At 48.3% G+C, this 17,202-nt stretch overlaps 2 protein-coding genes across 2 annotated transcripts in view; one reads left to right on the top strand and one right to left on the bottom strand.

The window, feature by feature from the left end:
• Nucleotides 1-10,494, top strand: part of LOC142484867 (transferrin receptor protein 2-like) — a 49,334-nt gene extending 38,840 nt beyond the window's left edge. The window contains 3 exon segments of the mRNA XM_075584098.1: nt 2,146-2,529; nt 2,624-2,764; nt 9,248-10,494. Of these exon segments, the coding sequence (XP_075440213.1) occupies nt 2,146-2,529; nt 2,624-2,764; nt 9,248-9,481 (759 nt within the window). The 3' untranslated portion in view covers nt 9,482-10,494.
• Nucleotides 10,495-15,963: 5,469 nt separating this feature from the next.
• The window catches only part of LOC142484865 (zinc finger CW-type PWWP domain protein 1-like), a 41,254-nt gene continuing 40,015 nt past the window's right edge, over nt 15,964-17,202 (bottom strand). Inside the window, exon 10 of the mRNA XM_075584097.1 lies at nt 15,964-16,766. The gene's annotated coding sequence lies outside the window, so the exon portion shown is untranslated. The remainder of the gene's footprint in view (nt 16,767-17,202) is intronic.

The following is a 17,202-nucleotide window of genomic DNA, read 5'->3' as shown; positions in this document are numbered from 1 at the left end:
CTGACTCCCACACAGCTCTGTCACTGCACCTCCATCCTGCCCTGCAGCCCTCTCTGCTATTCCTGTACTGCCCCCCCACACACACACAGCTCTGTCACTGCACCTCCATCCTGCCCTGCAGCCCTCTCTGCTATTCCTGTACTGACTCCCACACAGCTCTGTCACTGCACCTCCATCCTGCCCTGCAGCCCTCTTTTGCTATTCCTGTACTGACTCCCACACAGCTCTGTCACTGCACCTCCATCCTGCCCTGCAGCCCTCTCTGCTATTCCTGTACTGACTCCCACACAGCTCTGTCACTGCACCTCCATCCTGCCCTGCAGCCCTCTCTGCTATTCCTGTACTGACTCCCACACAGCTCTGTCACTGCACCTCCATCCTGCCCTGCAGCCCTCTCTGCTATTCCTGTACTGACTCCCACACAGCTCTGTCACTGCACCTCCATCCTGCCCTGCAGCCCTCTCTGCTATTCCTGTACTGACCCCCCCCCCACACACACACAGCTCTGTCACTGCACCTCCATCCTGCCCTGCAGCCCTCTCTGCTATTCCTGTACTGACCCCCCCCCCCACACACACAGCTCTGTCACTGCACCTCCATCCTGCCCTGCAGCCCTCTCTGCTATTCATGTACTGACCCCCCCCCCCACACACAGCTCTGTCACTGCACCTCCATCCTGCCCTGCAGCCCTCTCTGCTATTCCTGTACTGACCCCCCCCCCCACACACACACAGCTCTGTCACTGCACCCCATCCTGCCCTGCAGCCCTCTCTGCTATTCCTGTACTGCCCCCCCCCCCCACACACACACACAGCTCTGTCACTGCACCTCCATCCTGCCCTGCAGCCCTCTCTGCTATTCCTGTACTGACCCCCCCCCCCCCACACACACACAGCTCTGTCACTGCACCTCCATCCTGCCCTGCAGTCCTCTACTATTCCTGTACTGACCCCCCCCACACACACACACAGCTCTGTCACTGCACCTCCATCCTGCCCTGCAGCCCTCTCTGCTATTCCTGTACTGACCCCCCCACACACACACAGCTCTGTCACTGCACCTCCATCCTGCCCTGCAGCCCTCTGCTATTCCTGTACTGACCCCCCCCCCCCCCACACACACAGCTCTGTCACTGCACCCCCATCCTGCCCTGCAGCCCTCTCTGATATTCCTGTACTGCCCCCCACACACACACAGCTCTGTCACTGCACCTCCATCCTGCCCTGCAGCCCTCTCTACTATTCCTGTACTGACCCTCCCCCCCACACACACACAGCTCTGTCACTGCACCCCCATCCTGCCCTGCAGCCCTCTCTGCTATTCCTGTACTGACCCCCCACACACACACACAGCTCTGTCACTGCACCTCCATCCTGCCCTGCAGCCCTCCCTGCTATTCCTGTACTGACCCCCCCCCCCCACACACACAGCTCTGTCACTGCACCTCCATCCTGCCCTGCAGCCCTCTCTGCTATTCCTGTACTGCCCCCCCCCCCACACACACAGCTCTGTCACTGCACCTCCATTCTGCCCTGCTGCCCTCTTTGCTATTCCTGTACTGCCCCCCCACCCCCCACACACACAGCTCTGTCACTGCACCTCCATCCTGCCCTGCAGCCCTCTCTGCTATTCCTGTACTGATCCCCCCACACACACACAGCTCTGTCACTGCACCCCCATCCTGCCCTGCAGCCCTCTCTGCTATTTCTGTACTGTCCCCACACACACAGCTCTGTCACTGCACCTCCATCCTGCCCTGCAGCTCTCTGCTATTCCTGTACTGCCCCCCACACACACACAGCTCTGTCACTAAACCTCCATCCTGCCCTGCAGCCCTCTCTGCTATTCCTGTACTGCCCCCTCTCCCCACACACACACAGCTCTGTCACTGCACCTCCATCCTGCCCTGCAGCTCTCTCTGCTATTCCTGTACTGCCCACCACACACACACAGCTCTGTCACTGCACCTCCATCCTGCCCTGCAGCCCTCTCTGCTATTCCTGTACTGCCCCCCCCACACACACACAGCTCTGTCACTGCACCCCGATCCTGCCCTGCAGCCCTCTCTGCTATTCCTGTACTGCCCCCCCCCCCACACACACACAGCTCTGTCACTGCACCCCATCCTGCCCTGCAGCCCTCTCTGCTATTCCTGTACTGCCCCCCACACACACAGCTCTGTCACTGCACCCCCATCATGCCCTGCAGCCCTCTCTGCTATTCCTGTACTGCCGCCCCCCCCACACACACAGCTGTCACTGCACCCTCTTTCTGTACTTACCCGACCTCTCCTTTGCGCAGGAAACGCAGGGCTACCAGTCTCTGGACACCAAAGGCGACACGTACGAGGCTCTGAACGAGTTAGTGGGGGGGCGGCTCCCGGCAGTGGCCCTGAGCCTCGCACAGGTAGCCGGCCTGGCCCTGGTAAAACTCTCCCACGAGGACATCCTACCCCTGGACTATTCTGCCTACAGCAGCGTGCTGCTCCAGTATCTCATTCAGATTCACAACTACTACAGCACGCTCAGGGTGAGGGGCGAGTGACCGGGGCTAGTGATGCGGAGAAGGGCCAGGTTAGCGATATAGGAGTTATAAACTCTCGCTCCCTTTATCTCCCCCACAGTCCCGAGGTCTCTCTCTCCAGTGGCTCTCGTCCGCTCGGGGAGATTACGTCCGAGCCACCGAGAGCCTGAGGTCGGCGATCAGCAAATCGGATCTGAACAACGATAAGGTGATCCAGGCGTTCAACGTGCGGATCATGAGAGTGAGTCCGGGGTTCTCAACTTTCCTGTCATGCCGAAAGTCGATCTGTGTCACAGTTCTACTTCCTGTCCAAGTTGATCTCTTTCCCAGTACTACTTCCTGTCCCACAACAATTCAACTTCGCAACCAAGAATTTTACTTCCTGTCCGAGTAGATCTCTTTCTCAGTTCTACTTCCGGTCCAAGTCGATCTCTTTCCCAGTTCTACTTCCTGTCCGAGTAGATCTCTTTCTCAGTTCTACTTCCGGTCCAAGTCGATCTCTTTCCCAGTTCTACTTTCTGTCCGAGTCGATCTCTTATCCAGTTCTACTTCCTGTCCGAGTCGAACTTTCCCAGTTTTACTTCCTGTCAGAGTTGATCGCTTTCCCCGTTCTACTTCCTGTTCCACAACAATTCAACTTCGCAACCCACCATTTTACTTCCTATCCATGTCTCATCTCTTTTCACTTCTCGTGAAATTCTTCTTCCGGTTCCAGTACATCCCCTATATATGTATCGTACTCTTCTTAGGTGGAAGTCTACTTCCTGTCCCATGTCTTTTCCCTGTGCGACAGATTTTCTTTTTGTCCCAGGACGTCCCTCATCTATCTCAGGTGGAATTCTACTTCCTGTCCCACAATTACACTTCCTGTTGCAGTCTGCTCGTCTTTTTCTAATTTTCTCCTCGGGTGGAGTACTACTTTCTGTCCTACAATTGTATTTCCTGTTCCAGTACGTCCCGTATGTCTTGTCTCCCTTTCCCCTCAGGTGCAATTCTAATTCCTGTCCAATCTCTTTCCTCCCCTTCTTCTCAGGTAGAAATGTACTTCCTATCCCAGCAAATCCATCACCTCTTTCCCCTCTCTTCTACGGTATAATTTTACTTTCCTGTCCCAGACCCTTCCTCACCTCTTTCCCCCATTCTCAGGGTGAATTCTACTTCCTCTCCTACAATTTAACTTCTGTCCCAGCATGTCTCATATATTCTCCCTTCTCTCGTGGTGGAATTCTAATTTCTGTTCCTTATCTCTTTCCCATTTTCTCTGTATGTGGAATTCTACTTCCTGTCCCACAACTTTAATTCCTGTCACAGCCCATCCCTCAATTATTTTCCCTCTCCCCAAAACTTTGTATTTCAGTACATCCCTTATCTCTTTCCTCCCTTCTCCTCGGGTGGAATTCTTCCTGTCCCAGTACTTCCTTCATATCTCCCCCCCCCCCCCCTTCCTTCTTAGGTATTTCTACTTCCTGTCCCAGTCCATCTTCTCCTACAGTTGAATTCTACTTCCTGCCCTAGTCCGTTATCTCTTTTCCTCCCAGCTCTGCAGGTGAAATTCTACTTCCTGCCCTAGTCCGTCCATCTCTTTTCCTCCCATCTCCTCAGGTGAAATTCTACTTCCTGCCCTAGTCCGTCCATCTCTTTTCCTCCCCTAAAGTGAAATGCTACTTCCTGTCCTAGTCCGTCCCCGATATATTTCCACCCTTGTGATAAGGTGTAATGCTACTTCCTGTCCTAGTCCGTCCCTGATATATTGCCACCCTTGTGATAAGGTGTAATGCTACTTCCTGTCCTAGTCCGTCCCTGATATATTTCCCCCCTTGTGATAAGGTGTAATGCTACTTACTGCCCTAGTCCGTCCCTGATATATTTCCCCCCTTGTGATAAGGTGTAATGCTACTTGCTGCCCTAGTCCGTCCCTGATATATTACCACCCTTGTGATAGTGTAATGCTACTTCCTGCCCTAGTCCGTCCCTGATATATTTCCCCCTTTGTGATAAGGTGTAATGCTACTTCCTGCCCTAGTCCGTCCCTGATATATTTCCCCCCTTGTGATAAGGTGTAATGCTACTTGCTGCCCTAGTCCGTCCCTGATATATTTCCCCCCTTGTAGATGTAATGCTACTTCCTGCCCTAGTCCGTCCCTGATATATTTCCACCCTTGTGATAAGGTGTAATGCTACTTCCTGTCCTAGTCCATCCCTGATATATTTCCCCCCTTGTGATAAGGTGTAATGCTACTTCCTGCCCTAGTCCGTCCATCTCTTTTCCTCCCCTCAGGTGAAATGCTACTTCCTGTCCTAGTCCGTCCCTGATATATTTCCACCATTGTGATAAGGTGTAATGCTACTTCCTGCCCTAGTCCGTCCCTGATATATTTCCACCCTTGTGATAAGGTGTAATGCTACTTCCTGCCCTAGTCCGTCCCTGATATATTTCCACCCTTGTGATAAGGTGTAATGCTACTTTCTGCCCTAGTCCGTCCCTGATATATTTCCACCCTTGTGATAAGGTGTAATGCTACTTCCTGCCCTAGTCCGTCCCTGATATATTTCCACCCTTGTGATATGGTGTAATGCTACTTCCTGCCCTAGTCCGTCCCTGATATATTTCCACCCTTGTGATAAGGTGTAATGCTACTTCCTGCCCTAGTCCGTCCCTGATATATTTCCCCCCTTGTGATAAGGTGTAATGCTACTTACTGCCCTAGTCCGTCCCTGATATATTTCCCCCCTTGTGATAAGGTGTAATGCTGCTTCCTGCCCTAGTCTGTCCCTGATAGTTTTTCCCCCTTGTGATTAGGTGTAATGCTACTTCCTGCCCTACTCCGTCCGATATATTTTCCCCCTTGTGATAAGGTGTAATGCTACTTCCTGCCCTAGTCCGTCCCTGATATATTTCCCCCCTTGTGATAAGGTGTAATGCTGCTTCCTGCCCTAGTCTGTCCCCGATAGTTTTTCCCCCTTGTGATTAGGTGTAATGCTACTTCCTGCCCTACTCCGTCCGATATATTTTCCCCCTTGTGATAAGGTGTAATGCTACTTCCTGCCCTAGTCTGTCCCTTATCGCTTTTCCTCCCCTCAGGTGGAATTCTACTTCCTGCCCTAGTCCGTCCCTGATATATTTCCCCCCTTGTGATAAGGTGTAATGCTACTTCCTGCCCTAGTCCGTCCCTGATATATTTCCACCCTTGTAGGTGTAATGCTACTTCCTGTCCTAGTCCGTCCCTGATATATTTCCACCCTTGTAGGTGTAATGCTACTTCCTGCCCTAGTCCGTCCCTGATATATTTCCCCCCTTGTGATAAGGTGTAATGCTACTTCCTGCCCTAGTCCGTCCCTGATATATTTCCCCCCTTGTGATAAGGTGTAATGCTACTTCCTGCCCTAGTCCGTCCCTGATATATTTCCCCCCTTGTGATAAGGTGTAATGCTACTTCCTGCCCTAGTCCGTCCGATATATTTCCCCCCTTGTGATAAGGTGTAATGCTACTTCCTGCCCTAGTCCGTCCCTGATATATTTCCCCCCTTGTGATAAGGTGTAATGCTACTTCCTGCCCTAGTCCGTCCGATATATTTCCCCCCTTGTGATAAGGTGTAATGCTACTTCCTGCCCTAGTCCGTCCCTGATATATTTCCACCCTTGTGATAAGGTGTAATGCTACTTCCTGCCCTAGTCCGTCCCTGATATATTTTCATCCTTGTGATTAGGTGTAATGCTGCGTCCTGCCCTAGTCCGTCCCTGATATATTTCCCCCCTTGTGATAAGGTGTAATGCTACTTCCTGCCCTAGTCCGTCCCTGATATATTTCCACCCTTGTGATAAGGTGTAATGCTACTTCCTGCCCTAGTCCGTCCTTGATATATTTTCCCCCTTGTGATTTGGTGTAATGCTACTTCCTGCCCTAGTCCGTCCGATATATTTCCACCCTTGTGATAAGGTGTAATGCTACTTCCTGCCCTAGTCCGTCCTTGATATATTTCCCCCCTTGTGATATGGTGTAATGCTACTTCCTGCCCTAGTCTGTCCCTTATCGCTTTTCCTCCCCTCAGGTGGAATTCTACTTCCTGCCCTAGTCCGTCCCTGATATTTCCCCCCTTGTGATAAGGTGTAATGCTACTTCCTGCCCTAGTCCGTCCCTGATATATTTCCCCCCTTGTGATAAGGTGTAATGCTACTTCCTGCCCTAGTCCGTCCCTGATATATTTCCCCCCTTGTGATAAGGTGGAATTCTACTTCCTGCCCTAGTCCGTCCCTGATATATTTCCACCCTTGTGATAAGGTGTAATGCTACTTCCTGCCCTAGTCCGTCCGATATATTTCCACCCTTGTGATAAGGTGTAATGCTACTTCCTGCCCTAGTCCGTCCCTGATATATTTCCACCCTTGTGATAAGGTGTAATGCTACTTCCTGCCCTAGTCCGTCCCTGATATATTTCCCCCTTGTGATTTGGTGTAATGCTACTTCCTGCCCTAGTCCGTCCGATATATTTCCACCCTTGTGATAAGGTGTAATGCTACTTCCTGCCCTAGTCCGTCCTTGATATATTTCCCCCCTTGTGATAAGGTGTAATGCTGCTTCCTGCCCTAGTCTGTCCCCGATAGTTTTTCCCCCTTGTGATTAGGTGTAATGCTACTTCCTGCCCTACTCCGTCCGATATATTTTCCCCCTTGTGATAAGGTGTAATGCTACTTCCTGCCCTAGTCTGTCCCTTATCGCTTTTCCTCCCCTCAGGTGGAATTCTACTTCCTGCCCTAGTCCGTCCCTGATATATTTCCCCCCTTGTGATAAGGTGTAATGCTACTTCCTGCCCTAGTCCGTCCCTGATATATTTCCACCCTTGTAGGTGTAATGCTACTTCCTGTCCTAGTCCGTCCCTGATATATTTCCACCCTTGTAGGTGTAATGCTACTTCCTGCCCTAGTCCGTCCCTGATATATTTCCCCCCTTGTGATAAGGTGTAATGCTACTTCCTGCCCTAGTCCGTCCCTGATATATTTCCCCCCTTGTGATAAGGTGTAATGCTACTTCCTGCCCTAGTCCGTCCCTGATATATTTCCCCCCTTGTGATAAGGTGTAATGCTACTTCCTGCCCTAGTCCGTCCGATATATTTCCCCCCTTGTGATAAGGTGTAATGCTACTTCCTGCCCTAGTCCGTCCCTGATATATTTCCCCCCTTGTGATAAGGTGTAATGCTACTTCCTGCCCTAGTCCGTCCGATATATTTCCCCCCTTGTGATAAGGTGTAATGCTACTTCCTGCCCTAGTCCGTCCCTGATATATTTCCACCCTTGTGATAAGGTGTAATGCTACTTCCTGCCCTAGTCCGTCCCTGATATATTTTCATCCTTGTGATTAGGTGTAATGCTGCGTCCTGCCCTAGTCCGTCCCTGATATATTTCCCCCCTTGTGATAAGGTGTAATGCTACTTCCTGCCCTAGTCCGTCCCTGATATATTTCCACCCTTGTGATAAGGTGTAATGCTACTTCCTGCCCTAGTCCGTCCTTGATATATTTTCCCCCTTGTGATTTGGTGTAATGCTACTTCCTGCCCTAGTCCGTCCGATATATTTCCACCCTTGTGATAAGGTGTAATGCTACTTCCTGCCCTAGTCCGTCCTTGATATATTTCCCCCCTTGTGATATGGTGTAATGCTACTTCCTGCCCTAGTCTGTCCCTTATCGCTTTTCCTCCCCTCAGGTGGAATTCTACTTCCTGCCCTAGTCCGTCCCTGATATTTCCCCCCTTGTGATAAGGTGTAATGCTACTTCCTGCCCTAGTCCGTCCCTGATATATTTCCCCCCTTGTGATAAGGTGTAATGCTACTTCCTGCCCTAGTCCGTCCCTGATATATTTCCCCCCTTGTGATAAGGTGGAATTCTACTTCCTGCCCTAGTCCGTCCCTGATATATTTCCACCCTTGTGATAAGGTGTAATGCTACTTCCTGCCCTAGTCCGTCCGATATATTTCCACCCTTGTGATAAGGTGTAATGCTACTTCCTGCCCTAGTCCGTCCCTGATATATTTCCACCCTTGTGATAAGGTGTAATGCTACTTCCTGCCCTAGTCCGTCCCTGATATATTTCCCCCTTGTGATTTGGTGTAATGCTACTTCCTGCCCTAGTCCGTCCGATATATTTCCACCCTTGTGATAAGGTGTAATGCTACTTCCTGCCCTAGTCCGTCCTTGATATATTTCCCCCCTTGTGATATGGTGTAATGCTACTTCCTGCCCTAGTCTGTCCCTTATCGCTTTTCCTCCCCTCAGGTGGAATTCTACTTCCTGCCCTAGTCCGTCCCTGATATATTTCCCCCCTTGTGATAAGGTGTAATGCTACTTCCTGCCCTAGTCCGTCCCTGATATATTTCCCCCCTTGTGATAAGGTGGAATTCTACTTCCTGCCCTAGTCCGTCCCTGATATATTTCCACCCTTGTGATAAGGTGTAATGCTACTTCCTGCCCTAGTCCGTCCGATATATTTCCACCCTTGTGATAAGGTGTAATGCTACTTCCTGCCCTAGTCCGTCCCTGATATATTTCCACCCTTGTAGGTGTAATGCTACTACCTGCCCTAGTCCGTCCCTGATATATTTCCACCCTTGTGATAAGGTGTAATGCTACTTCCTGCCCTAGTCCGTCCCTGATATATTTCCCCCCTTGTGATAAGGTGTAATGCTACTTCCTGCCCTAGTCCATCCCTTATCGCTTTTCCTCCCCTCAGGTGGAATTCTACTTCCTGTCCCAGTACGTCTCTGCCACAGAGTCTCCGTATCGTCACATCCTCCTGGGCCGGGGGAACCACACCGTGGGGGCTCTGATTGACCACCTCAAGCAGAGTCCAGAAAAGATAGACGACAACCAACTGCGCAAGCAGCTTGCGCTTTTCACCTGGACCCTGAAGGGGGCGGCGAATGCCCTGAGTGGGGATGTCTGGGAAATTCAGAGCAGCTTCTAGGGAGCCCTGGAGGTCAGAGATCACAGCAGCTAGTCATGTGACCCTGATAATGAACACGCCGCGCCATATAACGATGACTGAGCCACTGATTGAGCCACCTGCGCCGACGCATTGGCAGCCCTTGAGAACTGGAGTTGTCCGCTCCCGATTTATACACTGATGGTGAATTATCAGTATATAGGTACTCTGCGTCATTATATAGCGCGACGTCTTCATTGTGGCTTTTATACCTTCGAAAATCGTTAATTAATTGTCTAATTTACGTCTTAATTTATCAGTGACAGTGATCACTATAAATGTAATTGTACGTCGTTAGTGCTCCAATCGTTAATTTAGTACGTCGTTAGTGCTCCAATCGTTACCGCTGCGCGTCGTTAGTGCCTACAATCGTTACCGCTGCGTGTCGTTAAACCAAGCTGCGGTAGCAGAGTAATACTTTAATTTATCAGTGACAGTGATCACTATAAATGTAATTATACGTCGTTAGTGCCTGCAATCATTAATTTAGTGTGTTGTTTAGTTAAATGAAGCTGCGGTAGCAGAGTAATGATTTATCAGTGACAGCGATCACTATAAATGTAATGGTTCGTCAATGTATTTTACACTCATTTTGTGCCAGGACCAATTATCGTTAATGTCCTAATTATTAATACAAGTTATATAAAGTCATTCCGCGATGTTATTAGTCGCCAGCGGATAAGCGCTGGGACAATATTTAGCGCCCTGCTCCCAGTAAACATGGTTTAGTTTTGTGACGCAGATACTCATCGCGAAGACGAATTGTGGCCTTTTTGCAGCTGATTAAACATTACCAATGCTGTTTGTTTTTTTTTGCTAATTAATGCTTTGGTTTTTTTTTAATAATGAGTTTGTTGCTGGCTGGTGAAGTCCGATGGTTCCTCGGTAGAACTGTAACTTGCCGGGCTTCGGACGGGCCTTTATCATTCTAACGAGCTGATAAACGTTGGGCTTGGTTTACTGATCAGTAAAGCTGTATTTGAACCTTGGTATAAGTATGTTTGTTGCGATGTTCATTTATCAGCGGCAGGGTTCATTATACATTCAATTTGAAGCTATATTTTTGTTTACGTAGTGGGTGGAGGTGACAAGGGGGCGGGACACCATGCACATGTAAAAGAGGAGAGATCACAGAGATAGTACAGTACTGTAAAGCACAAAAACGATGATCCTATGAAATTCTGCAAAGGTTATACACACAAGCAGACAGCGAGTACAGGCATTTCACACACAGCGTGTACACGAACAGTAGTCCCACGTAGAGGGGCGTCTGGGGACCAGGATGGGATGGATAGGGTCACAAGTGCTCACTTACAGAGTATACGAGATTATCAGGCAATAAGGAATCAGAGGTACGGGCATGTGATGATCTCACCGCCCCTTCCTCTCCAGGAGTCGCGATTAGGTTTGGAATGGAGACGCTCCTCCACAGGTGCTCCCAACTGCGGCCGCAAGAAGCAACGAACAGCTCAGCGTCTCTCCTCCACGTGTCTTGGTATCTGTCTCGATTCGACGCGTTTCGCTAGAGAACTAGCTTCGTCAGGAATATTTTTGTTTACGTCTGAACAGTTTATTTCCAGCTTTATGTATTTTTCCCCTGTACCAGTACTATAGGTGCCAAGCTCTGTCCCAGTCCTATAGGTGCCAAGCTCTGTCCCAGTCCTATAGGTGCCAGGCTCTGTCCCAGTCCTAGAGGTGCCAGGCACTGTCCTTGTGCTAGTATTGTATGTCTATTTATATAGCGCCATTAATGTACATAGCGCTTCACAGCAGTAATACATGTGACAATCATATAAATAACAAATAAGGAGAAGAACAGCCTGTGGGGAGGAAAGTGGAGCACTGCGCAGGGCAAAAGTACAGGAACCAGCACACCATAGGTTAAAAACTACTTTATTAAGCAACTAGGGGAGACACCAACAGTGGAGCAACCACCCACTCTGACGCGTTTCGGGCTAGGCCCTTTGTCAAGGAGTATAACCCCACTGCAAAAAACCACACATTTATATATACAATTTACCCAATAGATCGCGTCCTTCACCGGAAGTGACGTCAGCGGAACCAGCCGAGGGTCCCGCGAGACTTACCAGTGCCACCGGGGTCTCAGGAGACAAACAGAGTAGATCTCACTGCGCCACCTGGCTTGGAGGACGCGTCAATACATCAACAAAGACAGTGTGTCCAAATCACGTCCGTAACCGGAAGTGACGTCATCGGGGCCAGCCGAGAGTCTCGCGAGACTCGCCAGTATCACTGGAGTCTGAGAAACCAACAAGGAGGACCCCACAGCGCCACCTGGCTTGGAGGAGGCGCCATAACCATCACATACACAAATATACAAATATACATACATAATCAGCAGTCACCCACAGTATCAACAGGCAAGAATAACCCCAGTCTAATCAGAAATGGAGATACAATAACCTCACATAAGGTGTAAGGAAGAGAAGAGGGGGAGGTAGGGGAAGAAAGACCATGCTGGTTGTATATATAATAGTCATAATAGAATACACTTATTCATTAAAAAAGAAAAGAGGGGAAAAGAAATGGTGGTTAATAGAGAGGTATATACCCATAACTAAAGCTCTAATTCAAAGATTATATTAACGTTTCCTCTGGATTCTTGATGACATATATTGATTATTTGTTTTTTCATTCTGTCACCACACACACACCATGTGTATATTATATTATGCTCTATATCTCTAGGTCATATAGATTATTGATATTCATTCATGACAATTTTTTACCAGGTCTATAACTTATGTATACTGTTTACATTGGATGAATCCATGCTGTCCAATACCTATATGTTCTGTGGCTTTATCTGAGTGTGGTTGGTTAAAAGGGGACACTCTACCACCGGTATTTGTGTCTCCCCAGTACCCTATAAATCCCACTCTGTGGTTTAAGCCTGTTAGATTTGGCGGTCACATGTTTATGAACTATAGGTTATAATGACACTTCATGTCAGTACTCCTATTCAATATATTGGAGCAGCTTTAGAAGGACTTATACACCCAGGATCAAGATTGCTATCACCCGTTATATAAGGGATTTATTGGATGTTATATGTCATAAGCCTGTGATTCGTTTCTGCTGCACCGTGGATGGACTCGATGTCCTTTTTTTCATGCTATAAATAACAAATAATACAAATAACAGATCATGGGAATAAGTGCTTCAGACACAAAAGTAACATTAAGGAAGGAGTCCCTGCCCCGAGGAGCTTACAGTCTAATTGGTAGGTAGGAGAAGGTATGGAGACAGTAGGAGGGAGTTCTGGTAAGTGCGTCTGCAGGGGGCCAAGCTTTATGTATCATGTGTTCAGAATATCCACAGTGCTATTCATATGCTTCTTTAAGCAAGTGTGTCTTAAGGTGGGTCTTAAAGGTGGGTAGAGAGGGTGCTAGTCGGGTACTGAGGGGAAGGGCATTTCAGAGGTGTGGGGCAGTAAGTGAGATACAAAGGGGGTAGAGAGAAGACATCCTTGAGCAGAAAGCAAGAGCCGGGATGGTGCATAGCGAGAAATTAGGGTGAGATGTAAGGAGGGGCAGAGGGGGGTATAGTGAGATATTGGGGTGAGATGTAAGGAGGGGCAGAAGGGGGTATAGTGAGAAATTAGGGTGAGATGTAAGGAGGGGCAGAGGGGGGTATAATGAGAAATTAGGGTGAGATGTAAGGAGGGGCAGAAGAGTGTAAAGCTTTAAAAGTGAGGAGGAGAATTGAGTGTGAGATGCGGGATTTGATCGGAAGCCAGGAGAGGGATTTCAGGAGGGGAGACGCGGAGACAGATATAGGAAAGAGTAGAGTGATTCTGGCAGCAGCGTTTAGGATAGATTGTAGGGGAGACAGTACTTAAAATGACATCACAATTCTAACCTTGCCTCGGAGAACCCGTCCGTTCTTCCCAACCTTGCCTCGGAGAACCCGTCCTTTCTTCCCAACCTTGTCTCGGAGAACCAGACCGTTCTTCCCGACCTTGCCTCGGAGAACCAGACCGTTCTTCCCAACCTTGCCTCGGAGAACCCGTCCTTTCTTCCCGACCTTGTCTCGGAGAACCCGTCCGTTCTTCCCGACCTTGCCTCGGAGAACCCGTCCGTTCTTCCCAACCTTGCCTCGGAGAACCCGTCCTTTCTTCCCGACCTTGCCTCGGAGAACCAGACCGTTCTTCCCAACCTTGCCTCGGAGAACCCGTCCTTTCTTCCCGACCTTGCCTCGGAGAACCAGACCGTTCTTCCAGACCTTGCCTCGGAGAACCAGACCATTCTTCCCGACCTTGTCTCGGAGAACCCGTCCGTTCTTCCCGACCTTGCCTCGGAGAACCAGACCGTTCTTCCCGACCTTGCCTCGGAGAACCCGTCCTTTCTTCCCGACCTTGCCTCGGAGAACCAGACCGTTCTTCCCGACTTTGCCTCGGAGAACCCGTCCTTTCTTCCCGACCTTGCCTCGGAGAACCAGACCGTTCTTCCCGACCTTGCCTCGGAGAACCAGACCTTTCTTCCCGACCTTGCCTCGGAGAACCCGTCCGTTCTTCCCAACCTTGCCTCGGAGAACCCGTCCTTTCGGAGAACCCGTCCTTTCTTCCCAACCTTGCCTCGGAGAACCCGTCAGTTCTTCCCGACCTTGCCTTGGAGAACCCGTCCATTCTTCCAGACCTTGCCTTGGAGAACCCGTCCGTTCTTCCAGACCTTGCCTCGGAGAACCAGACTTCTTCCCGACCTTGCCTTGGAGAACCAGACCGTTCTTCCCGACCTTGCCTCCGAGAACCAGACTGTTCTTCCCGACCTTGCCTCGGAGAACCCGTCCGTTCTTCCCGACCTTGCCTCGGAGAACCCGTCCGTTCTTCCCGACCTTGCCTCGGAGAACCCGTCCGTTCTTCCCGACCTTGCCTCGGAGAACCCGTCCGTTCTTCCCGACCTTGCCTCGGAGAACCCGTCCGTTCTTCCCGACCTTGCCTCGGAGAACCCGTCCGTTCTTCCCGACCTTGCCTCGGAGAACCCGTCCGTTCTTCCCGACCTTGCCTCGGAGAACCCGTCCGTTCTTCCCGACCTTGCCTCGGAGAACCCGTCCGTTCTTCCCGACCATGTCCCGTTGAATCAGGTAGCACTTCTCGAAACAATCTTTAGAGCAAGTGACAAATATCGTAGGGAAAAAGCAACCGTAGGAAGTAACATTCGGAAACACTTTCGCTGGAGAAAATGGTGGTGGTTTCTGGCACGCCAAATACCCGGCGGATTTTAGAGTTGAACCGAGATTTTTGGGGAAAGAAACACATACATAAAAACAAAATGCACTCGACTTCTCGACAGTTGGATTGTTTAATTCCCAGAGGGTCTGAAGCAAGAAAACCATTGACAGCAAACTTTAATTCATATTTAAGTCTCGCCTTCTGATAAGAAACATGGTGGTTATAAATGTCAAATCCTACCTACATGGATCCACAGTTTAAAAAACAAAAAAAATTTTAGGACAAAATTAACATTTAAAAAAAAAAAAAAAAAGTTCTCTCAAATTCACTACAATTTGAATTCTGGGAAAGCAAATTCCCACCAGATTTTAGAATAACGCACACGTTTTGAGAATAACACACATTTTGTGGGAATTTGTTTAAAATTTTTTTTTTTAAACGACAACAGTATTATAAATAAATAAATAAAATTATTCCCTTACGGAAAATACTGTTGTTGCTAATTAAGATTTTAGGGAGGGAAACAGCAACCATAAATGTTTTTGTTATTTTTAATTCACCCTCTTTTTTCCACTGAGAAAACCACACGTTAAAAAAATTCTGGTAAATTCATTTGCAAACCGGTTTTAACAGAAATAAAACTTTTATGAAAAAACGTACAGTTTTCTGATTCACATTCCAAACGTATCTTAGGTACAAAATAAAACAAAAAACTTTAGGGCGTCAAACTCCGAACGCGTTTCACATTCAGGGGCGTCAAATTCCGAACGAGTTTCACATTCTGGGGCGTCAAACTCCGAACGCGTTTCACATTCTGGGGCGTCAAACTCCGAACGCGTTTCACATTCTGGGGCGTCAAACTCCAAACGAGCTTCACACATTATATAGCTGCACAAAACAAACCAGGCGCACTCCTAGAGTATTAAAGTTTCAACAGTGTTATAGGGCTGAAACAATACAAAATGTGCGCTCACAGAGTTAGAACGTCAGCGTGCATGAGATATAACCTGAAACCCCAGCACCGCAGCAAGGACCCAGCTGGGCCAACCAGAGGTGGAGTGCCCTGTAGCCGGAGCTGAAGGGCGCACGGCGTGCAGTCATCACATCCGGTCTACGAGGAGATTCCGGGTTCGGCTTGCACAGTGAGAGAGGCTCCCAGCTTACCAGAGACGCTCCGCTGGGTCCTTGCTGCGGTGCTGGGGTTTCAGATTATATATCTCATGCACGCTGACGTTCTAGCTCTGTCTGTGAGCGCACATTTTGTATTGTTCCAGCCCTATAACATTGTTGACACTGTAATACACCAGGAGTGCGCCTGGTTGGTTATTTCGCAGATATCCTTGAGGGATTGGTGATCCTTATATTCAGGCTGCAAAGACCCCGGAGGGCTGTGTACTGGGACTGGTTTTTCCATTTATATGTTTATATAATTTTTTATATACCCTGTTTGTATTTTTTTATATTGGTTCTATTTAGTGGTTTGATATTGTGTTATTAGGTTACAATTAATATATTTTAGTAGTCTGCAATATATATATAGTCAATTGGATGTAGCATTGGGCACCCCTGTCTTTTGTTTGTATACATTTGCCACGCTCAGTAGCACTCTTATTGACATAAATATATATATATATATATATATATAATGTGGTGGGTGTTGGAGTTAGAGCGTGCTATATATATATATATATATATATATATATATATATATATATTTATATATTATGTATATACAAATATAAAACGGCAAACGCTTTTTAAAAAAAACTCGCCCAAAAATTAAGAGTGCAATGAGGGAAATACCCAAAGGTGATTGGTTCTCGGGGATTTCTCCGACGTGAAACGCGTTAACTTGTCCATTCTGTCCAACGCCAACGCGCGTTTCCTGCTTGTGCTTTGAACAGAAATGTAACATTAACACCGGTTTCTCCGGTAAAGACGAACTGTTCTGCTGAGGTGGGATTGCAGAGATAAGGTAAAAACGCCGGCTCCCATAGTGCTTTCTGACACATTGAACTCCATCTTCCTGGCTTCCCGCGGGAGATTTCCGTTAAAACTGGGGTAAAAACGCCAAACCTACAGACAATGAAAAGATGGGATTTTTCATAGAATTGCGTTTTATCTTCAGCCCTGAAAAAAAAATATATATATATATATATATATACACTTATACAGTATATATGTTTACTGACTATGCATCTTAACCCTGGCTGTGCTGATAAGCTGTGCAATGCACCAAGCTTAAGCTTATAGGTGTCCGTCAAAATGGATTTGATGCAAAAGGTGGCACTGTGTGCTCATTTGCCTGTCGTTTCCCAGAATCCCTTGCTGCAGTGGAAGCACTGTATGCTGGGCGATAATGGTGAAAGGCGGCTTTGCAGACCTGTCTAAGACATGCAGATGCGCACACAGTAATATATCCATTTGATATATATATATATATATATATATATATATATATAGTGTATGGAGAGAAACAAAATCACAGGCGTAAATATAGTTACAATTTGAC

This window comes from Ascaphus truei, unplaced genomic scaffold (assembly GCF_040206685.1).
Source record: "Ascaphus truei isolate aAscTru1 unplaced genomic scaffold, aAscTru1.hap1 HAP1_SCAFFOLD_447, whole genome shotgun sequence".
NCBI classification, from domain to species: domain Eukaryota; kingdom Metazoa; phylum Chordata; class Amphibia; order Anura; family Ascaphidae; genus Ascaphus; species Ascaphus truei.
This window is presented reverse-complemented; position numbering and strand designations above follow the sequence as displayed.